This window comes from Notolepis coatsorum (genome assembly GCF_963971535.1).
Source record: "Notolepis coatsorum genome assembly, chromosome: 11".
Classification (NCBI taxonomy): Eukaryota; Metazoa; Chordata; class Actinopteri; order Aulopiformes; family Paralepididae; genus Notolepis; species Notolepis coatsorum.
Window position 1 is genome coordinate 93,719,912 of NC_140175.1, and position 25,346 is coordinate 93,745,257.

General features: G+C 43.4%; 1 protein-coding gene across 7 annotated transcripts; it reads left to right on the forward strand.

Moving 5' to 3' along the window:
* st8sia5 (ST8 alpha-N-acetyl-neuraminide alpha-2,8-sialyltransferase 5) lies at positions 1-24,950 on the forward strand (the record flags this gene model as incomplete). Of its 7 annotated transcripts, none has more annotated exons than XM_084324553.1 (9): positions 1-146; positions 5,966-6,115; positions 7,361-7,456; positions 12,086-12,178; positions 18,203-18,289; positions 18,722-18,866; positions 21,511-21,623; positions 23,848-23,940; positions 24,488-24,950. In XM_084324553.1, the coding sequence occupies 9 exons, from the start codon at positions 1-3 to the stop codon at positions 24,948-24,950; spliced, it is 1,386 nt and encodes a 461-aa protein (XP_084180679.1). The 7 variants fall into 7 exon arrangements, with proteins under 7 accessions (XP_084180679.1, XP_084180678.1, XP_084180680.1 ...); XM_084324552.1 differs by having other exon boundaries at positions 6,008-6,115; positions 18,134-18,289; XM_084324554.1 differs by having other exon boundaries at positions 6,008-6,115.
* Positions 24,951-25,346: the final 396 nt, after the last annotated feature.

Genomic DNA, 25,346 nt, shown 5'->3' on the forward strand with positions numbered 1-25,346 from the left:
ATGCTGCGCCGCAGGATGGGCTACGCGGACCCCTCGGCGGGTAAAGATATACTCGGCAATAGATCTCTGTGTTTTATATTTATTTGCGCGTTTGGACTCGTCACACTATTGCAACAGATCCTCTATGGGAAAAACTACATTAAGAGGTAAGCGTTGATGTGTTTGCGTTGGAGCGATGGTAGTCAATATATACACAAACGCATGCAGGCCTTACTGTATAGGTATTTATATATAAACACATTTATTTATTTACAACGAATGGATACTATTCTGCTGTAGAAAGAAAAAACGATAAACCACTGTGATCTTGATAATAATGCAATTGTTAGGCTATAAATTGTTCAGTGTCCGTGTTGGAGTAAGGTTGTTTATAGCAGCCTTTTAGTTGTCTGCGGTATTCATGGGGAAACGAGCTTTAATGGCTGAAAAGAACAATAGCAATTAGCCATCCATTTTTCCAGTGGCATATAAACAATTTTCATTAGATTTACGTTTGATATTTTTTCTGAAAACGAAGCATCATATTCATGCCATACACAGTGCTCGACCTGTGTATGGTAATGTTTTCCTTTTCTTGAAAAAAAAAAAAAAAAAAAATCTTTATTTGATTTTCAGTTTCAGCGTTACTTGACTGGTTCCTAGTCTACATTTGCCATGGGATATCAGATTATGATACTACAATAGAAAAAACTAGAATTGATGATGATGATAATGATGATTATGGTAATAATATAGATGCATCTTATTGCCTGATCAGCAATAAATGAAAGATTATAACGGCTCCTGCCAAATAGGCTACAGGCAGGCTGCACATATAGTGCACACACAGCCTCTGCACTGAGCCGATGTTTTGTAATGCCTCTGCAGCGCCAGGTAGACAACAATAACTATTGAGTTGAACCCTGAGTAGCTAATGCTATTTTACACTCTGCGGCTAAACCTATTTATGAAAACAAAATTCCATATACTAAATTCTTCATTATTATACATCAATCAATGTCATTGTGAGATGAGCAGATGCTGAGAAGTTGAGATGACATATAGGAGATTTTCCCAAAAACAATGACAAAAAACTGTCAATCAATCAAGAAAAAAAAGAAAGAAAATAAACTCCCTTTTCTCACCCCACCTTTTCGGAGAATTTGCTGACTAGCACATTATGGTTTTGCCTCACAGCAAACATACATGTGCTGCATTCTGCTCCCTCAGCCCAGTGCCCCCCCTGCCCCCCTCACCTGTATGTGTCCCCCCCCCCCCCCCGGCCCATGGCTGCTCTGATGACATTGTATGGATTCATGGCATATCCTGACCTCTGTGGTGAGATGACATGAATCCATCCCCAGACACACCTCTGCCCGCGCCCCCTCTCCTAGCATTCAGCCCGGGAGAGAGAGAGGGGAGCGGGCTACACAACAGCCGTGGGCTCGACGGCAGCCATTTTGCTACACTCTGTCTGCACACACCTCAGTGCGAGAGGGGGGAGAGAGAGATAGGAGAGCGAGCGAGATGGAGAGAAACTGTGTGTGTGTGTGTGTATGTGTATGTGAGTGTGTAGGTGCAGGTGTGCATCATGTACGAGTGCGCGTATGTGGACGAGATCCTTCGATATGATGTCACTTACGATACCTCCCCGCACTGAAATAATCACAACATGGCGTAGGCCATGGGCCCAGCCCTGCTCATCCCCTAGCTGGCAGTGTTATGGTGTCCTCTGATGTCCCAGAGGATCTCAGTAAAACCACCTCCGCAAAATGACCAGAATCTACTGGGCTATTAGAAAAGACAGTGGAGGAGACAATCAAGACACACTGCAACCATGCTAGCAGTCCTTCAAGTCCCCCGAATCTGAGGACAGACGTTTTGCGCTGCAATTTGAGACGTTTCTTTTATAGATAGACTCTACGGAGACAGGAAGGGATGGTTCTCCTCATGGTGTTCATGGTTCATGGCAAAAAGTTGGTCCCTCAAGATGAATGAAGAGGAACAACGGCCAGGACCCGGTGAGATGTGTTTTCCATTGGTTGTCATCGTGGACGTCCTTGCACCTCACAGATCTGGCCACACAATTCCACGGTTAATAATATGGCATTCACACACTGCCCTGCTCCACTCTGGCATTCACCTCAGGCCGGACGTAGTGCTATAGGAATGGCTACCACTGTGAAATGGCATGAGGGTGGGAAGGCGATGGGAGGCTTGTTAAATAATACACTGCAGGAGTGACCCAGTTTGGAGGCACGGAGGCACATTAACTTCCTTCATCTCTACTTGACTTGAAGAGGACAACGCCTAAAAATACCTCTCGGCGGACACAAGCGGCATCGAGGACTCGGGGGGGGGGGGCAAGCCTGAAATCTGACGGACACCGACTCTGCTCATCCAAATGTGGATTTGGAATTTGCGCTTCTGTGCACGTGACTCTGTAGGAGAAGCGAGCGGTGGTCGATGCCCTTTTGAACCCCCCCCCCCCCTCCACGTATAATAGGTAAACACTGTCGTCGTCGTCCCCTTTTGCATATTTTATCAAACACTTTTTCGCTTGAATCCAGTCCCATCACGCAAACGATATACAGATGACAGGATCGTAGGAACATGGCCCTGTGCTTTTTGCAAAGGCACATGGACCTCACAGTCAATAATTCAGGAGTTGGGAGAGGACTGCGTTTTTGTGTGAGCTGCTCCCTGCTGATGTTGGTATGGGGAGAGAGGAGGAGGAGGAGGAGGAGGAGTGGATCAGGATCTGAGGGGAGACTTTGACAAATGTGTCCACATGAATAATGTACTCCGGTGAGCTGAATTTCCTCTTTGGGTATGCACTTAAGAAAACCTTATTTGTTCAAGTGATTACCCTGAGAGATGAATGTCCTTTTTGTCAGACAGATGTCTGTTCTTTCTACCAGTGAAACCCCCAATAGCAGGGAAAGGCCCGTCCGGTTCTCAATAGTTCCATTTATTTCACTCCGGGGGCTACAGTTACATGTTACAGTATGTTACGTAACGCACCACAGAGGAGCTCTTAGCTAGTTCTTTGTCCCATCTAATGGGGAGATCATGGTTTGAATTATAGTATACTGGACTGATGAATGGACTCTAAACATCAAGTCTCAAGACGCCGCATTGATCGGCTCATCGGCGCTCCTCTCACCCGATATTATTAGCAATTGACCGGAGATTAAATACTAGATGTTTCTATTGATGTCTGAAACATTGGAAATGTCAAAAGTGTATGACCTCTCTACGGCCGAGACGACTTGCTAACATTAGTGGGCCGGGCTCGCTCGGGGATCGAGGGGTTCCATTCCACATGTAAATCAAGTCTGAAAATGCATAGCTTTTTTTTGTATCACCAGGGTCAGGGTGATCTGTAGTCAGTGATATTAATGGGAAAACATGCAGCTTCAGATAGCTTCATATACATTGCTACCTGGCCTCTTTAACCCTTTCACTACCACACTACAGAAGGTTAACCTTCTGTAGTGTGGTAGTGAAAGGATTAACCTTCTGTAGTGTGGTAGTGAAAGGTTAACCTTCTGTAGTGTGGTAGTGAAAGGTTAACCTTCTGTAGTGTGGTAGTGAAAGGTTAACCTTCTGTACTATGTAGTGAATGCACTAACATGTAGTGTGGTAGTGAAAGGTTAACCTTCTGTAGTGTGGTAGTGAAAGGATTAACCTTCTGTAGTGTGGTAGTGAAAGGTTAACCGTCTGTACTAGGTAGTGAATGCACTAACATGTAGTGTGGTAGTGAAAGGTTAACCTTCTGTAGCACGGTAGTGAAAGGTTAACCGTTTGTAGCGTGGTAGTGAAAGGTTAACCGTTTGTAGCGCGGTAGTGAAAGGTTAACCGTTTGTAGCGCGGTAGTGAAAGGTTAACCGTTTGTAGCGCGGTAGTGAAAGGTTAACCGTTTGTAGCGCGGTAGTGAAAGGTTAACCGTTTATAGCGTGGTAGTGAAAGCGCTAACCCTTTGTAGTGCGGTAGTGAAGCGTTAACCCTTTGTAGTGTGGCAGTGAAAGGGTTAAGGAACACGCTCTGATCCAGCGAGGCCCGAGTCTCATGTATGTCGGCTCTCCACTGCGACGCAGCCAGGCAGGCAAGGGGGCAGAGTGTCATTGAGATGTTTAAGTGGCTCTCAGAGGCCAAATGGGCCTGCAGATCAGTATTGACACGGGGGCTCTCAGAGCGCTGTGTGCTCTATCACGTAACACACTGAGAGGGGCGTCACCACGCCGTAGGTAAGATTTCTTCAGCGTTGCCTATGCTGCTACATTTAGCACACATTCAGCACACACCCACAATGTGCTTGTGGGACTGAGTCACAGGACAATATTTTAATATGGACATGTGAATCCAAAATTAGATCTCAAATCCCGTTCCCTTCCGATACCAGTTTCAATGTATTTCTCTAATCTGTGAGAGTATAGGTCACGCCGTTGAACATGTCGGAAATTACACACACACACAACACACCTTCTTTGACTATGTGCATGTTATGCAAATGCGGTTGTTAGTTGAGGCGTTCCTATACGAAGGATAGGTGGGTTCATGATGTTTGGATTATTCTGACAACCATGCCACTGTGTTATTCAGGGGGTTGGAAGTTGCTCCGCCCAGTAGGGGGCACCACAGAGCCCAGAGAGGACGCACATGCTATATGCCGCTGAACGGTGGACTATATGCTGCTGTTGTCTGTAAAACGTAAAGTATATATACACACTGTTTGTGTGTTGCCTAACAAATTACATTTTGGGCAATGGAGTGTGAGTGGTGTTTCCACTTTGTGCATTAACAGCCTGGTCTCCAACGTAGTGTGCAGGATCCCACATTCAATGTTAAAGGTGCTGTAAGTGTTTTCTTTTTGTGTTCAAATAAGTGTTAAATAGCTCTACATTCCGACAGCCATCACTGATATAGCGTGTTTGGTCAGTAACATGGGTCTCCCAGCCCCCCTGCTCTGCAGTAAACACAAAATACATTTTCAGGAGATATATATATATATTTTAAAAACCTATTTCAAAGAATCCTGCCATGCCAAATGAGCTTACTGCACTGGCAGATTATTTTACTTGTTTCAGGCACATATTTGCGTAAAACATTTCTCTTTGTCAGACCGTTTCTGCAGTGTGAAATTCTGAAAGTGGGAACAGGATACCATGAAATGTATTCTGGGTTTACTGCAGAGCAGGAGGGACTGGGAGACCCATGTTACTGACCAAACACTCTACATCACACCTGTCAGAATGTAGAGATATTATCTTACCATGTGGACCACTTATTTTAACACAAATAAAATACTTACAGCACCTTTAACCATGTATGATACCTTGATATTGGTAGATTAACCTCTGGCTCTCTGTTTCCCTGGAAGAAATCACCCCAAAGGGGTTTTATGTAGAGGTTAATAATATACACAACTCTCATATACAGATTGCTTTGCATCGCGTTCTCCAATCAGGCCGAGGTCTGTGTGCCAACTGCACCAGATGGCCCCTTCTCCAAAATTCACTTTGATATTATAATAATAATAACATCATTTAAATCTACAGCTGTTCCACTCATTTTCACCTGGATCAAATATGCTCTAGCTATAGTCATCTACACCTAAAGGAATATTTAGGGGGAAGTCAGCTAAGAAATTGGCATTTATTGTCTGTTCCTTTTCGCTTTACCTCAGCATCATAACAGCACATTATAACTTCATCACATTCTTGGATTTTGCAGTGTTTATGTTCCCGTCAAACAAAATATACCCATACTAACCATTGTGTCACTAACTACAGTTCATTCTAACCATGTTTGGTTTGGTGGCACACCCAGGCTGTTTTTCTGCTGCCTAAAGCTGATCCCCCTTACACTGTGTGTGTGTGTGCTTTGTGTGTGTGTGTATGTGCATACGTGTGCATGTGCGTGCGTGTGTGCACATCCGTGCGTGCTTGTGAGAGTCTGTGTCTTGAGGTTTGCCCAAATAAGCACAATATAAACCCCCAAATAAACTGACTTATTTCCTTACTAGTGCGCAACAGTTTAGCCGACTCAAAGGAGACGAGACAGGAAATTGGACCGGTCCTGTTAATTTCTCGGATGATGGATCTCTGCGGCCCGCCAGAAGTGGAAGGAAAAGGTACCTTTCCAACGTGATTGATTGAGAGAGAGAGAGAGAGAGAGAGAGAGAGAGAGAGAGAGAGAGAGAGAGAGAGAAGAGAGAGAGAGAGAGAGAAAGAGAGAGAGCGTGAGAGAGAGAGAGAGAGAGAGAGGGGTGGGGGTGGGGGGATGAAAGAGAATACAAGATTTAAATCCATCTCTGGTGATGACCCAGCCCTGCATGTGTGGACTGGGACCAATGACACCTCCACCAGTGTCCTCCTTGTCGCAATTCAAGTAGAGAGACAAGAGATCAGAAGCTACAGCAACACACATACTGTAGAGTATCTGTTACTGTTAGGGTGCAAGCCCTCTGAAGGGACTAAACCCTATTGTAATTGGTGGTTGTATTATTATTATTCGGCTTCTGCCACATGTACCTCAACGCATGTGTCGCTTTATATGCAATTCGGCAGCATGCTGATAGACCAGCTGAAATGTACATTATGACACAAAAAAGTTAAACAAACAAACATCACGGTGGCCCTATAACAAGCATTGAAAATTGCAAATTCAAATGGCAGTATCTCCTGAATCATACACAGTAGTGACGAGAAACCTCCTACACTTGAACGGTGAGCGATTTTGCCCCAAGGACCCATAAAGTCCAGTATTTTGGATTTCCCACTATTTTGAATTTTTTGGAAAAAAATATTTTGTTCCCTCACCAATTTGAACCAAACTGGCAGCATATCTTCAGGGGAGATAGTCATGCATTTGTTGTATAATCCAGCCAAATCGGTTGAAAAACATGGGTGCTGTGAACAAACAAAGTTTGTGGAAATGGTCTGAAACACATGCATGACGATATGCATGATCATAACGGACATCAATTCGTTTCCAATGCGGAAGTCGCTCAGTGATTTCCGTCGATTGTAATAATAACGATACCAAACGTTTGCAGATCAGTAGAAAAAAAAAACGGCAGAGATACAGCCATTTAAATTCTCACATGAATCGACTGTAGAGTCCCATTCATTTGGCAATTTCTCCATTACAGTAGTTCTTATTTTTTCCAGTCATAACATCAATGTGTTATTTGGCTTGCACCCTTGTATAGGCTGCTTGCAGCTATATTTCTTCTTGCTTTGAAATCTGCTGGCTGGTTGGTAGTTCCGAAATTAGTGGTGTGGGTGGGGTGGGGGGGCTGATGATATAAATCTATATATCTACATCTATAAATCACACGTTTTAACTCTAACTTAACCTGTCTGCATGTTGACAGATGTTTCCGTCAGAATTTTCAGCCAGATTCACAGAGCACCATAATAGTCACACCCTGCCTAGCCGATATTAAGAAGAAAAAAAAACGCCCTCAAAGGTAGGCCAGTTTGAAGGCATTTTTAAGTACTTTTACAGAAACCCAAGAATGCCTCTTTCTTTTCCATGAGTCTTAAAAAAGGGATAAAAACATCTAATTTCTTTTCAGTGGTGGTTGCACTTCAGATTTGCTCTTGCATGTTGTCTGATCCCTTTCACCTTGACCTCCCCCACCACCACTACCACCCTGCCCCCCCACCAAATCCCTAAACCCCACCTATTCCACCCCCACCCACCCGAGAGAAGCTGGTTGGACCATGGTCTTCTGTTGATGTGCTGGCTTCTCCCTGTAACCTCTTTGTCTCCCATCCGGCACCCCATTCTCCAAACGCCACGTTCCTCCTCACTGTGCCATGTTCCTCTCTCTCTCTCTCTCTCTCTCTCTCTCTCTCTCTCTCTCTCTCTCTCTCTCTCTCTCTCTCTCTCTCTCTCTCTCTCTCTCTCTCTCTCTCTCTCTCTCTCTCTCTCTCTCTCTCTCTCTCTCTCTTTCTCTGCGACCTGGATTGCCACTTTTTACCACTTTGCTTTTCCTTGTTACAAGAAGAGAGGAAACATGCCAGGTTGCCCCCAAAAAGCGCCAAGCCCCCCCCCCCCCCACACTTCTCCAGTGCCCATAAGATTAGATGTTCAGTACATGTGGTAAAATGCTGCTTCTAAGGGGTTGTTGAGAAATCCTTTGTCGACTAATAGTCATGGATTTGATCGACTTCATCGATTTAGTTGATTTAGGCTAAATCAGTTAGTTGATTTTGACTGATAGATTTATTGGTTCCATGGATGAAATGTCCAACATGCAATCATGCAGAAGAACGGCGTGGTTAAATAAGATGACATTCAGACAACAACTCATCCAACTGAAGTACATTTCCCTCCATGCTTGAACCCTTACCAAGATTAACACTTGAGTAAGCGGATGTCACTCAAAGTATAGAAGTACCTTTGGAAGTCGCTAGTTCCCAGCTGAATATGTACCGCTACACCTTTGCCCACTTCATATCACAGCCCGGGCAAATGAACATGAACTTTAGATAATGTCATTTAATTTGACTTACTCAGAAGCATTTTATATCACCTAAACATAAAAACTGTTGAAATCTTTCTCCATTGATATTCTAAAAAATGAGGGGGTTACCCTTCTGTATTGTCGCAGTGAAAGGGTTAACCCTTTGGTAGTGTGGCAGTGAAAGGGTTAATTTGCCCAGCTGTGATATGAAGCGAGCAAGCAGTACAGATACAGCCGGGAACCAGTGACTTTGGAAGGAACGTAGGGTACACGTGCTGCAGCCATTAATGGTCAATAACTCTTCTCACAAATGCCCCGCATCATCAAGTGGATGTAGACAACCAGTTTCATTCTTCCTTACTCATTTGATTTCATCCAAGCATCTTGAGTTTTTAACACATTTCCCTGTCACGCTTCTCATTGTATTATTGTTTTCTTTCTTTTTCTTTCTTTCTTTCTTTTTTTAATCCACACTTCATTTTGATTTCCACAGCCTTAGGCAAAAAAAAAGGTATTTTCATCTGATATTTTAGGTACCTCTTATTAGGGGCTTGGCACAGCAAGGACACACTCAAACCATTATATGATAATGATTTCCATAATTTAAAGATAGAATATGTAATGCCGCCAAACACTCTGGTTACATTTCTTTTGTTTTGTAACTTATTATACTGTGAATCTCTCCAGACCTCTCTTGGTGAAGCCTGAGGTGTGGCCAGCAATAGCAACCCCTTACTTACCCCACCCCACCCCTTACCCCACCCCACCCCGACTAGACTCAACCCCTTAGTTACCCCACCCCACCCCACCCTGACTAGACTCAACCCCTTACTTACCCCACCCCACCCCACCCGACTCGACTCAACCCCTTACTTACCAATACCAAGAGAGATCACTGTTCGACAGCATTACAGATACTACCTTTAAATTGTTTGTTAAAATGTTTTTAACAAGATCGAAAGTAGGTTAAGTTAGCTTCCCCCTCTGCTCCATTAGAATTCAGACAGACAGACAGATCATGCACCACTGAGGACCATCGAAAGCTGTTGTACCGATCAATATCTTTATGCATTACAAGCCTATTTAAATTATGTTAGAGGGAGATTGCTCTCTTACTGCCTTGGCCCTCTGCCCAACCCCAAGAGGATGGAGACTATTGGGGGCAGAGCACTTCTGTGCTGTTGGTCCTTCCAGTGAGACAGAACAGGAAAGATGTTGAAATGTTAGGATCATGACGGGGTCACATTTCACACACATCTACTGCCTATTGGTTGCCCCTTGTCTGTGCAATAAGGATGTATATTGAAACAATGTTGTATTCTCGCGTAGCAGCGTTACAAATTCGGAACTTGTTTTGTGGTCACATTTACATAATGATACGGTTGAGCGGCGGTGTTGATTATTGAAGTGAACATGTTAAAAATAAAAGAGGTAGCGTATTTTTACTGCAACGTGACTGCAAATTAACTGGGAGCAGGGTGTATGGGCATATTGGGGGAAGAAAAACGGACCACAGGACAGCGCAATGGTAACACAGTTGTTTGCTTCCGCATCGGTGTAAAAACTCTGGGTATGGGAGGGAAGTGATTGTGGTCACAATCTCACCACTAGACTGTGACGATGGTTAGTTTTAATGTTTAACGGTTATGGTTCAGATGGAAAGTTAAGGTTAAGGTTAAAGCGTGGTTAGGGTTTGGGCGAGGCTACTAGAAAAGTGTGTCTTGGGTTAAAGGCACTTGCCTGCCATGTGCCCTGGGTTTGCTCCTCAGCAGGGAAACTCAAACGTTTTCTCAAAATGTTAAAAGTAAAAGAAAAATTGTGTACTTATTTATAATACGTACACATTGTACATTTCCCCCCCATTTCACAGCGAGACGCTGTGATAGACAGTGAATCTGAATGCACTGTGATGATTCAGTGCACCATTTTTGTAACATGCGCCATCAAAAACAGAGAGGAACTGCAAGCTCCAAATGTACGCACAGGCTGTTAATGCCTCAAACATGTTTTTCACTTATCTTATTGGGCTGCTATACAAAATAATAATTTTTTTATAATACCCTTTTTCATCAGCAGAGGCAGAAAAAGCAGTTTTAAGTAAGATCAGTAGCTTGGTAGAAAGTGATTTCCTTGTGTGTGGTGTATGGTAAGCTTCTTAAATTATAATGTGGAAAATCCTGTGGCAATACCCAAATTGCTACGACATACTGGGGAGAAGGAAATAGAAATAGACACAAGAAAGGTTGGGGTGATTATGTGTAATTGCAATGTTGTGCTGAAGTAAATACTGCATTATTGCACAGATAAGGGCAACTTGATTCAAAGGTCACACCAACTATAAATCCCTCCTGTCATGCTAAAATGTTGACCATGTCTTCACAGTTTTCTCCACAGAAGCCATTGTGTCTGACCCACCACAACACAGTCACGCCACCATACCAAACAGATGATTTTCTTTTGTCTGTGTGTTGTGTGTACTTTTGTTGTCATTCCTGTATCGTGTTTTTGGTGGATTATTTTCTTTGTCTGAAACATCTTTTAATACTATTTCCAAAACCTCTATGCATGTAAATGTTGACTTTCTTCAATCCGGATTCCTTTAGTCCTCTTTCAAGATCAGTTACCTGTAATCCTGTGCTTCAATGCTTTGATCCCAAGAGTGAGAATAATGATTGTCTGTACATTATGATTACATGTGTGCATGCGCATGTGTCTATGTGTATGTATTGTGTGTGCATGTTACGTGAAATTGATACCGACGAAATGTTAAGAAATCAGATTCAAGTCACACTATCATGTAATCATAACCCGGGACTATAAGTCATGTAATTGACCTATCTCAAGGCCCGCACCTCTTCTCTTGATCCTCCAATCACAACTGTCTGACAAACAGAGGAAAGCAACCATTGTGATTGGAGGATCAAGAGAAGAGGGCGGGGCTTGACATAGGTCAATTGCTATGTAATATAGATTTGTTAACGCTACTCAAATGTTCACTCCTCTTGTACAAAGCGAGACAGATGTGCTTTTCCTTAACCTTTTCCTTAACCTTTTCCTTAACTTACTACACTACAACGGTGCTGTATACCTTGTTCACAATCAAGAACCATTTGAACAAACTTTCTGCCCCTTCCCGCCCCTTTTGCATTTTGAGAATCCAGTGTTAATTGTGCGGGTTCACACATCCCCTATCACAGTATTTGACTATTATTGAATGAATAGTATTGTAAAAAATAAATAAAAAATGCGAAAATGCAAATGGCGTTTATGTTGAGATAATTTTTTCTTTTTTTGTTGATTCATTGTTTTAGTCTAAAATGTGATAGAAGGTGATACAAGCATCCGATGTGGACCCCCTCCCTCTCACTCTGACCTACAAGTGGCATCACACACCTGTCATTGTCATTCCCCGCCCCTTACAGAAATACCACATTGGTATTACACTCTGAAGCCATAGAATTGTTTCAATAGATTAAAAAAATTATAATAATAAAAAAGAAAAAGAAAATGTCACTGATCACACATATTTTATATTGTATCTTATCCCCTCCCCCCCAACTTGTTTTATTCTGTTGTCCAGCGTGCGGAACCGCGTTAGCGAAAGTCTGACCGCATTTATCCCTCCAGGTATCTGGACTCGTACGATGGGGCCTACGGCTACAACTCCACCGCCTGCCAGGAGCTCAGGCAGGAGATTATGGATGTCAAAGTCCTGACAATGTGAGTCCTGAATGCTGTCATCATCACTTCCGTTCCGTACAACGTAGCCAACGCAATTTGCGATGGAGAAAATAATCAGTCGCACATCTGTCGGATACATACTGTCGGTTCTCCACCTTTTCCTGTCGAGGACTCCCGAATTGACCTATCTCGAGCTCCGTCCTCTTTTCTTGATCCTCCAATCACGACCGTTGCTTCCCTCAGACAAACAAAAGCGACGGTGGCGGTTGGGGGATAAAGAGGCGTAACGTCTAGAACGATGCTTGGACTCGCTAGTCCTTAGCTAACGAGTCTGACCCTTTAGTTGACTGGTTAGCGCTGGTCTTGGTTTGATTCCCGGTTGCCCCCTGAGCTGAACACAGCCGTGTGTTTCCACATTTCTAAGATTCTTAAAAAAATTAGGCCCTATGTTCCCACAGCCCTATGTTCTCACATTTCTAAGATTCTTTTCAAAAGTAGGCCCTATGTTCCCACAGCCCTATGTTCCCACATTTCTAAGATTCTTCTCAAAAGTAGGCCCCATGTTTCCACAGCCCAATGGTCGCTAAGGGTGAGCGAGAAAGTGGCATTCAGGAGAATGAGGCTGGCAGGTCACTGCCAGAGACACCAAGAGCTGCCAGCCAGCAAACTTGTGCTGTGGGAGCCAACACACAGGCATCGATCACGAGGATATCCCACATTAACATACGTTGACGTACTCAGGACAGATGCTGGAGCAGGAACTACCGGCGAGCTAGCCAGATCGGGATGACTGGAAGCACCTAGATAATGGTCCCACAGCCCTATGTTCTTACATTTATAAGATTCTTCTCAAAATTAGGCCCTATGGTCCTACAGCCCTATGTTCCCACAGCCCTATGGTCATACAGCCCTATGTTCCCACAGTCCTATGGTCCTACAGTCCTATGGTCCTACAGCCCTATGTTCCCACAGCCCTATGGTCCTACAGCCCTATGTTCCCACAGCCCTATGTTCCACAGCCCTATGTTCCCCTATATTCCCACAGCCCTATGTTCCACAGCCCTATGTTCCCACACCCCTATGTTCCCGGACGAACCCTCTACTACCAGAGGACAATTGGATAATAGGTTGGGTGTAATTGGCTACCAAATTAACACTTTGGATGCCCAACCCGAATTTTCTCGGGTTTACCCCCCGCGGGTTGAATGACCATAACGAGAATATCAGTTTTTTCTTGTTTTTTTTTAATATTAGCGATCTGAATTCATATTTCATCAACCGAGTCTACCGTTGGAAAATCAGCCACCCCAGGCGCTCACATGTGAAAAAGCGCCCCCTATCGTCTCCCAGATGGTAATTCACCCTTTTGGATTGAACTCAATGAAAATTAATGAGAAAAAAAGACCCGGACTCCACATTTTACTTCTCACTCATGTAACCGGGGTCGATCAGCTTCATGCTGGACCCTCAGAGCAGCGGGGATTATGTGTTTTTACTGTATACGCGGTGGATCAATAAAAGGATCGATTTTCGGAATGGCGATCAGGAATTGGAATAATCCATTTGGATACCATCTGATCTCAGGTAAGGAATCTATTTGACCAGTATTAGGATAATCAGACCCGTTTTCACGGAGATATAAGCTTTTAATTTTTTTTGTGATATGGCTGTTTGACTCTAAGAGCGATCAGGAACTGAGAGAATCGATTTTCAGCGCGCGGCACTAGCGTGCACACGTACACATATACTATCGATAATCTAGCGTTCATTTGAAAACGATTCATAAATAGGCAGACAAATGACAACGTTCTAGAATATTACAGTACGTGGCGATTATCATGGAATCCTCTTTTTTTCCCGTGAAAACGAGGGATTTTCTAAATGCTATGAAACGGAAATGAACCGATAAAAAAACAATCTGCTTTGACAATGTTGACTGGAAATAGGTCATTGATAATGCGACGGGCAGATTAGACACATAGCCATAATTTTAAACATAGATTAGGCGATATTAATGCTAACATTGAAGTGGATGTGGGCATTCAAGCACTAAATGTGCGCCCCCTGCTGGGCATTCAAAGTGTTAAGATATATATAGGTATTTAGTACTGATACATTTGTGACATAAACGTTTTAAGCGCCTTTGAGGTGCTTTGGTACCATGAGGTGCACGCATAGTCATAGTACCCTTGAATGAGTGCTCCTGCCAGAGTCTTCAGGGTATTCTTGTTTACCAGAGAGGAGATCCGATACAAGAATCTAGTTCGTTGGTTGACTTTTTTTTTAGCTCATACAGAAACAAGTATTGTTGTGACAAATAATAAACAAATTTGAAAGGTTTATGGTGAAAGAACATTTATTATATGGTGCTTCAATTAGCAATTATGAACACAGTAATACAAGATATGCATGATAAAAAAAAAATACATGCTAGGTTCCTGAGAAACACTACTATACAATATACAATTTTAGCTCTTAATGTATCTATCACCTTTATCTATCACCAATCACTTTTAATCAAATTTAATTACAGGTACAAAACATTAACATAAATCACTCTTATGCACTGGTACATAAGTTATATAACAAACCTGTTTAATAAAACTCTAACCCTTATGGTCATACCTGCATCGATTGTGCAATAATCCAATACTAAAATACCTGAGAGGGCACTGGTTCCTATGTAGACTACTATACAATTTTAACTTTGTCATTATTATACTTAATGTATCTAAACTATATTATACAAGAGCCACATCTGTTCTTTCCTTAAAGTGACTTTATATACCTCATTCCTTTAAAGTGACTTCTCCATTATTTAAATTGACATTTTCACATTTAAACTCATCCAATGCTTCCAAAGACATGTTGTCTCCGATCATGGGCAGAGATGAATTCCTCACAGAGTTCTCTCATGTCAAAGGCATCAACTCTTTCTTGATGTATATGACAAACTGCCACACTGTTCAACCTTTTCTGCTTCATGGAGTTGCGAAGCCAGGTCTTCAACCTCCGGAGCTTCAGCAGAGGATGTGGGAACAACCAGCAACAGCCTCACAAGGACCTCCACCTGATCAAAAAGACCTCTGACTTCAGGCATGAATTGAAAATGGGGGACCCTGATGGAAACAAGACGAAAGTCTTTCTCAGGTCTGCATCCTCTTAACAATTTATGTATTGAGCTGTACTGTACTGTACCCATTCTGCAATCTGTTAATAAACTTTTCAATCAATCAATCAATCATGGACTTATGAACCACGATTATTTTCAAGAGAAACAAACAGGCAAATAGCTATAGCTATATAGTCAATCTGGACAAATACATTAGGCCTATATTAAAAAAAGAAAATCTGCTCAAATGCTGTTACTCGCCCTCCTGTTTCGTGGTGGTGTCGTCACTGCTGCTGGTTTAGCTCTAGGCGACAGCGTAGCAAAACTTAGTTTGCTTTGAAGAAGTAGCTTTCTCCTCTTGGGCGACGGTGCCATCTCGTTGTTGCAATCACGCAGGTAGGAGTCGGACATAGCACTGACTGAATGTCTTATCTTATCTCTCTTTATACCGTATGTGATGACGTATTTTAACACACACCTCGGCTGACGACCCAAGCTATTATTATGCAAAGACGAGTACTTTAGCGAGTGGGTACTTGGCCCGTGCAGGGCAAGAATGCGACCCCCATCTACTCCTCTTTGCATAATAATAGGACAGGTAGTCAGACGGGGGGGGGGGTACATAACTGCATTCTGAAAAAATGCGGGGGACACTTTCCAATGTCCCCCGCGTGAGTTACGCCCCTGTGTGGGAACATAGGGCTGTGGGAACATAGGGCTGTGGGAACATAAGGCTGTGGGAACATAGGGCTGTGTGAACATAAGGCTGTGGGAACATAGGGCTGTGGGAACATAGGGCTGTGGGAACATAGGGCTGTGGGAACATAGGCACGCTCCCGATAACAGTAGCGAGAGTGAAACTAGTGATAGAAATTACGGCTCTTTGAAGGGAGTTGGATCTTTTCCTTTCCAAGAGCCATTCAAAATAAAGTTTTTTAGGGGGGCCAACTTGGTCTTCAAAGTTTTCTTTATAATCATGAGGATAATGATAGGATAAGATTTGGATCAGATTCAAATGTAGATACTTAAAAGCCCCTGGAAACAAAACCCCAAATCGTTAAAATGTATGTATGATATCCAACATGAGTAAATATAGGCCCATATTAACCCTTTCACTACCACACTACAGAAGGTTAACCCTTTACTATCACACTACAGACGTGATAGTAAAGGGTTAACCTTCTGTAGTGTGATAGTGAAAGGGTTAGTAGTGTGGCCGTGAAAGGGATAAGGTTACAAGACATCCCAGATTTCTTAAGGAAAGTCATCTTTCCTCGACCATATCCTGCCCCCGAAAACGTCCCCATATAAAAAATAAAAAGAAGCATATATCCTTATTGCATTATAGGAGGCAGAAGGGGGAAATGAGATCATAAATGAATCATGCTTGTTGGATTAAAATAAATTCTGTATTTTGAGCTTGAATTGAGAGAGCGCGAGTGAAAGTGAACAATATGATATTGCAGTTTTTGGAATTGCACCCCTCTGTATGAAATGTGTTTACAGCTCTGTTCCCTTCGTTCACACCAAAGAGCCGTTCAGAAGAGTCGGATCGTTCGTGGAACATCACATCACGTCACATGAGTGAAACCCTCATTCTTATACATTCTCTCATCAGGTTGACTTCTAGTCAATGAAACTATAGTGAAATCAAACTGTAGCCAGTTTTATCTGGGGACCCCCTCATGGAACCTCCTCAAGGACCCCACATATAATAAACTGGCGTAGGGCCGCGCCCCCTGGGACCAATCCAAGTGCTCCTGTCCGTCTTCGTCAGCGAACGCGACAGCGTTAGCGATTTGTTGTGCATGTTTTTCCATTGGGTTTATCTTATCAGAAGGGGAAACCCTTGCGAGCACGGAGAGAACATGCAAACTCCACACAGAAAGGCCCGGGACAGAACCATGGTAGAGTCCCACTTCAGTACTGAGTATTAGCTAGAAGACATGAACCCCTCGTGGAGCCAATCACGCCCCAAAGTACACCGTTAAAAGAGTCGCTAAATGTAGTCCCGTGACCTTCTGTCCGCGTTCCTCTGAGCTGTCGGTGCTCGTAATCACCCCGTGTTAGAAGGTCTAGGCAGAGGGGTTGTGTGCCAGCTCTCAACCCTGGCAGACAACAGAGGCTGCCACTCTGCCAACCAGCCAGCCTGCCACTCTGCCAACCAGCCAGCCAGCCAGCCAGCCTGCCACTCTCAGAGCAGTAGCTACTGGCTCTCATTTCAAGCACCCCTGCCTCTCCCAGAGCAAATCAGATCTCCTAATCATCGCTGAGGGGAATGTCAGTTCAAGGAGAGCTATTTAGAGACTGGCACTATTTCCAGCATCCTCTTTGCTCTTACACAAGATGGCTGCAGACAGAGAGCGTGTGCCCAGATGCCATGTTTTTCGATCCCTGGCACCTCAGAGCTCTCACCTTTAACGCCTCGGGAGGAAGCGCTGTATTCCTATACAGTACATTAGCGCCCCGCCGCACAGTGATAAGTACATCCTGTCTGGTTCCCTGCAGTCTTTCAGTCTCTCTCTCTCTCTCTCCTCTCTCTCTCTCTCTCTCTCTCTCTCTCTCTCTCTCTCTCTCTCTCTCTCTCTCTCTCTCTCTCTCTCTCTCTCTCTCTCTCTTTCTCCCTCTCTCTCTCTCTCTCTCCCTCCCTCAGTCCTTCCCTCTATCTCCGAGGCCAAACACGTAATTTGTGTATCGCCCGCTCTTCACCTCTCCGCCTCTCCCTCCCGCCCCGATGAATTCGCTCCACGTGATCAAGCGCTCCTCTCGACCCCAAACCCATGACTGAACTCTCTCCCCCCTTGGCGCTCAGGCACGCTCTCTCTCTCAGGCCCTGTCATCCCGTTGCTGTTTCCTTCCCTCACCCCCCCCCCCCCCTACAGAAATCACCGGGGCGGGGAGATGTCTCTTCGCATCGCCTCATTTCACACACATCTTGTCTCGTCTGCCAGGGTGAAAACCTCTGAGCTGTTTGAGCGCTGGAGGAACCTGCAGGTGTGCAAGTGGGAGCAAAACAAGCTAGAGGCCTACAACTTCAAGTAAGCAGCCGAGACGTCTTCCTTTTCCACTTGCTTTCACCGTCCGTATCTTGCGGTTGTATTCTAACTAGGGATGTCCGATATTATCGGCCGCTATTGGCATTAAAATGTGATATCGAAAATTATTGGTATCGTTTTTTTAAATGTTTTATTATTTATTTAACCTTTATTTACCCAGGCAAGCAAGTAAGAACAAAATCAGATTTCATTTATTGTCAAAAGTATGCATAATGTTGTGTTAATTCCACGACAAGAGATATGTAATGTTAATTACCTGAAATTATTAAATGTTTGGGGGGGGGGGGGCCCGACATATATCGGTATCGGGGAAATTAAGAGTTGGACAATATCGGTATATCGGTATCGGTAAAAAAGCCAACATCGAACATCCCTAATTCTAACCCTTCCCCCTTCCTCGGTACCCTCCAATAGGATGTCTCTGTCTCGGTGCTGTAACGCCCCCTCCTTCCTGTTCACCACCAAGAGGAACACTCCCTCGGGGAGCAAGCTGAGGTATGAGGTGGACACCAGTGGTCTCCTTCCCATAACCACAGAGGTCTTCAAGATGTTCCCAGATGTGAGTGTGTATTGCGATATCTACCTGGGCCCCGTTCCCCGTACCTGGATAACTGAGTTAGCCGGATAACTTTCGGTGAAGTCTGACTTAAGCCGGACTTTCCGGTTCCCCGTACCTGGATTGTCCAAATCACCATGACAACAGATCCAAAAGTTTGAGCCTGGTCGAAAGCAGGGTTTAAGTTCAAGTTAGCCGGATGAACCATCGCCACGCCCCCGCAAAGAAGTGACAGCCCGTTTCCTGAAATTATTCCCACAGTCTACGATCTGCATTATACCATTCTGAATTACGTTTTTGTGCTCCATTCTTCCAGAGGGGGCTTTTGAAATGTAAAATAGACCCAAAATGCTGATACTAAATTCACTTTGTCCTAAATAATGCACGTTATATATACCGTGGCGCTCGCTCGGTGCGATGTACACATTATGTGGTTATTTTAATTGTAACTGGGATTAAGATGTCTGATGAGATGCGCTGTTTGACGGATTTGAGAAATTGAATGAGCCGTTGACGTCACATTAATGAATGAGGATAAAGAGATAAAACTTCATTAAAAAAAAAATAATATTCTAAACACGGGTCTCTCGTTCATTAATGTATAAACAATGAATTTATCCCATCTGGCACAGTGGCGCAGCGGTAGTGCTCAATCCTGGCAACCCAGCGACCGGTGTTCGAAACCCCGTGTTTCCAATATAATTTTTTGGAATATAATATTAATGATTATACGCCAAAGTAGCCTGGTTTTAAGTTAAAATATTATAAATCTACATGCATTGAGGATGTCATTCTTCATATAGCTCTCAACGTGCACCAAATTGAATTATTCCTACATCGCAAAAAGAAGGGGAAGACTAGGTTTCGAACCCCGGTCGTCTGCGTGAAAGTCAAAAGAAGAACCCGTTACACCACAGTGGAGATAAGTAAAAGATCGACCATACATCAATCAATGGGAAGAGAGCCGTATCGTTATCCTGTATAACAGTTTAACTAATTATTTTCGCTAGCAAGATCTCATTTGATTATTCAATCCAGCAGGCAAGTTTAAAGAAATATAATCTGATTGATTGAGGTAATGAGGGACTTAAAATTTGCCTATAGATAACGCATTTAACTTGTCGGCGAGGCGATTGAGCCGTACTGCAATATGTTAATAAAGTTTTAAATCAATTAATCAATCAATGCCGCTAGAGAATCAGGATCTCTGCTATCGATACGTGCTGGCTTTTCAACTGGAGCGGCCGCGCGCACTTATCCTGGGTCTCAAGTCTGGCTTGAGTTAACGAGACTGAATCCACCTTCGAGGAACAGGAAAATCCCGGCTTCAAACATCGGGTTAACTGAATCTGGATAATGACATCTTGATCGACTTAGTTGAACCAGGTACGGGGAATAGGGCCCTGGCTGCCTGTGAATGTATGTTGTGGACCTGTATTCATGTGACCGAGATGGGAACAGGGTGGAAAGGAATCCCAACCTGAGCATGACATGAGAGCAAAATGGCCTCTGTGTGAATATGGTCAATAGTAGGCGATTCCATCGTAGACGTCAGGTGACAGGTGACAAGTGATTCTCATTAAGTGACAACTGTGGCCAATGAGCTGTGGTGGCGTTGCCCCATATTGTTTGGGCGAGACACTTTTAGATTAGATTCAACTTTATTGTCATTGCAGTACAAGTACTAAGACAACTGAATGCAGTCTAGCATCTAACCAGAAGTAGGGAAAAAGAGCGCCATAAAGTGCAGGTCTGAGAGATGTATGCATATGTATTTACAGTGCTCAGTGTGATATAAATAAACATGAAATGTATGAAATGAGTATGCGTATATGTACAGTGATATCATATGTACAGTGTAGACAGAGTATAGTATATGAAATATAGGACATCTCACGTCATGAGATTCAACAACTAGAACATGACAGGAACCCTCAGGATAAAAGGTTCAATTCAACATATGTCGTAGTTTCAACTTCACAACAAAAACAAGCATAATATTCTAGAAAGGACTACATTTGATTTCTATATTAATGTAAGCCTATAAATACTTTAAGTCTGTGTGTGTGTATTTACTGTATACAACCGTAGTATACTGTAATATGTATCCTGTGTTGTTACTAAATATATATATGATGATGATGATGAATGAATGAATGAATGAATGAATGAATGAATGAATGAATGAATGAAAACTTTATTTAACAGATTGCAGAATGGGTACAATACAAATACAGTACGGCTCAATACACACAATTGTTAAGGGGATGCAGACCTGAGAAAGACGTTTGTCTTGTTTCCATCAGGGTCCCCCATTTTCAATTCATATAGACATTTATGACATACACAACATACATGACATTTATGGCATAGGGACATTGTATTTAGTACTGATACATTTGTGACATAAACGGTATTCAAATATACAGTACTGTTACCCCTAGATCCTGACAGAGTATATACATATGATGGGGAGGGGACTGTACATTAGGAGGCGGTGGGTGGGTGGGAGAGAAATATACATACGGCGGGGAGGGAATATATACATGCACGTGGCGTTTGGCCTTGGCCAATATTACGACTGCACCACTGACGAAGATGTTAAATTGTGACATGTTGCATGTGTCTGACTCTGTGTCTCCTCTAGGACATGCCATATTCCAAATCCCAATACAAGAAATGTGCTGTCATTGGAAACGGGGGCATCATCAAGAACAGCAAATGTGGGAAGGAGATTGACTCAGCAGATTTTGTGTTTAGGTACACAGCAATAATACATGATTCAGCAGTAACTAGGGGAATTTAGGTATTTTTTAAACCTTGACCACTATTTTCCCATAATTTGGGGTCTAAAAATTACTAATAGGGACTAATAATAGTGAGATCGCTTCAGCTGGCACTGCAGCCAGGCTCAGATTGTTATTACTGTATATGTGTCTGACAACATTACAGAAAGGATCCCTACAGAGATAGTAGACCTCTGTGTTTACGTTTCACGTCTTCCAGTCTCTGTTCCAACATCCCAGGTCAACACAATGGGTCTCATTCCCGAATATTTTCCAAAGAGTTCTCTTGGAAGACTTATCTTGGAACCGACTGAGACAGAATCTATGACAAGTTCACTCTGAGTCCCCAACGCGTGGGGAAGATGTCTTAAGTGGCTCAAACTATCACAGCTGAGACAGCTTCTGAAACATGAATGCGTGTTCCCTTCTAGGTCATTTGCATACAAAACAATGCCTCCAGAGCTCCTTATAAGGCAACTAGTGACGCAGCTGTGTGGAAATGGATGCGGAAGTGCCTTGCGAGTCTTGCGCAACCCATCGAAATGAGATTAGATTAATGTATTGTCATCATATATAGTACAGCTTGTGGTACACCTGCCGCAGCGCGCGCGCACACACACACACACACACACGCGCATATATATAGTATCTACTAAATCCTAATGAAACAAGTAACTAGAATATATTAAGCCTATACTGTTCATTAGACACGTAGGCCATACTGGCGCACACAAGACTTGTTATGGAATATTAATGCAGTCTATTTCCATGCGATTAGCTTTAGTTCTTATTTATTTATTTATCCACTGTCATTTCAGTGTTGGTGTATAGGCTATATAGTGTATTTCAATATAAGTTTAATTGATTAATGATATATTCGAAGGAATGCAGGTTTATAGCTATATCAAACAAAGGTCTGTCCCATTGTATACCAATCAATGGGATATATTGCATGTTGACCTGCATTCTTTCAAATGTATATAATTAATCATTAAAACAGATGTGTAACAAATAAGAAATACAAATTCCACAGAAGGCATTAAATTATTATTATTTTCACTCATTTTACAATAATTGCATAATTGTGTTTGAATATCTGAGTAATTAAAGTAATTATACATTTGTCCAAAATAGCTCGTTCAGATATGGTTAATCCAGCTGCCCTGTGATCAGATGAATCCATATTATTAATTTTTCCGACATCAAATGCGTAATTTCTTATCGTACAAATATTGTCATATTTATTTTAATTATGATTAAGTAATTAATTCCAAGGAGGCCTGTAGCGTTAACATGAAGGAATCACTATGAGAACACAGTCTGTCAGCCACGCTCAAATCTGATCTCAGGAAAATGTGGGGAATCGCGCTACCAGCCCTAATTATGTCTTAAATGGGCAGAAATCTGCCTAAGAGGACATTTTTGGTCGTAAATCCGTTCGGGAATGAGACCCATTACCTCCACTCTGTCTATACAGCAGGTCTCTCCACTCTTGGAACAGCATTTTTCTTTAGGGGAGAAAGTGCTTTGGTGTAGTATTTCTTCTCAAATGGTCACTACAGACCCAGTCTGCAAGGTGCAGTATTTTTCATCCATTTTTAGCACAACTAGCCACAACTTCAGCATGTCCCTATCCGACTAAGGTAGTCTATGAAGCTGTGCGATGTGTGGCGCGACATTCTGTTGGTAAGGCTAACAGATAACGCTACACTTTCTGTACTCCGTCTCCAACACAACAAACTCTTCCTCTCCGACTCTCACTCATGTTTCCACCATAGTCGTCTTGCAACAACAACTCACGCCTCACGGGATTTCAGAGCAAGACTTCTGTATGAGCAAGACTTCTGTTTTGGGTACAAAATACAAGACTCTTCTGACAGTTATCATATAACTGTAATTTTGTGCAATTGTACAATTGCCCCCCAAGGATTACATTGCTGCCCATTTCTTGGCTGCCAGCTGAAGTGATCTCGCTCAATACTGGACCAATTCCAAAAATGTTTGTCCCTATTAGTCATTTGGCCCCAAAAATGATGGAAGAACAAGGGTCCAGGTTTAAATAAGATACCGGAATTACCCCAGTTTAAATACACCTTATCGACATGCTTGGATTCACTTTCTATTTCTTCCTAATATCAAATAGAAAAACGGCTAAATCATCTCCATTCAGACTCCTTTAACCCCTTCTCTCCCCACAGGTGCAACATACCGCCCATCAGCAGCAAATACTCGGGAGACGTCGGCACCAAGACCGACCTAGTGACGATAAATCCGAGCATTATTACAGAGAGGTACCACGATAAAGTTGACCCGGAGCGTGAAATGTCCATATGAATACAAAATATCCCTTCTGACCCATCAGTGCATCCACGGAAATGCCCCCCCCCCCCCCCCCCCGCCTCAAAGATCTCCTCACCCCAGAACCCTCCACTCGTAACCTTCGCTCTGCCAACACCAATCGCCTCCGTCTCCGCAGGACCAAGCTCCGCACCATGGGTGACCGGGCCTTCTGCTCGGCTGCTCCTCGCCTGCGGAATGCCCTCCCTGACTACCTCAGAGCACCACAGACCACCGATTATTTTTAAAAGAGGACTAAAAACGTACCTCTTCACCAAAGCTTTTCTTAGTTTTAACCTTTTATACATGCCAAATGTAAAGTGCACTACAAATTAAATGTATTATTATTATTATTATTATTATTATTATTATTATTATTATTATTATTATTATTATTATTATTATTATTATTATTATTATTATTATTATTATTATTATTATTATTATTATTAATTATTAATAATAATAATTAATGTCTGTCTGTCTCTCCCCCCCGGCCAGGTTCCAGAAGCTGGAGAAGTGGCGCCGGCCGTTCTACGAGGTCCTCCAGAACTACGAGAACTCCTCCGTGGTCCTGCCCGCCTTCTACAACACGCGCAACACCGACGTCTCGTTCCGGGTCAAGTACATGCTGGACGACTTTGACTCCCAGCGGGGCGTGTTCTTCTTCCACCCGCAGTACCTGCTGAACGTGCAGCGCTTCTGGGCCGTGCAGGGCGTCCGGGCCAAGCGCCTCAGCAGCGGCCTGATGCTGGTGACGGCCGCCCTGGAGATGTGCGAGGAGGTCCACCTGTACGGCTTCTGGGCCTTCCCCATGAACCCCTCCGGCATCTTCATCACCCACCACTACTACGACAACGTCAAGCCTCGCCCCGGCTTCCACGCCATGCCCCACGAGATCTTCAACTTCCTGCACATGCACACGCGCGGGATCATCCACGTGCACACCGGGCCGTGCAGGTGATCGCCCCCCCCCCCCCCCCCCCCCGACCCGACCCGAGAGCCACGGCCTCCGCTACGACGCGCCGTGGGACTTCAACATTTTTACCCTACATTATTATTCGAATTTCTTTCCTTTCTTTTGGAGTGCACAACTCTGTGCTCTCTGTAGCTCCTTTATATCAAAGGTTGCCTGCTTTAATGCCATCGATATGATTTCTCTACTTGACATGTACCTTGACTTGCTTACTAAGCAAAAATATGACTGTGGTTAACTTTGGTTCTCTTTTACCGTCAGTTGCTTGTTTTCAATGTGAACAGTGGTCTAGTGACGTGGTTTCTGTGGAGTTTTACTGTACAAAGGTGTTGATTTACACTCAACGTTGCACAAGTATTTACACTGAAAACGGGGCTGTCATGT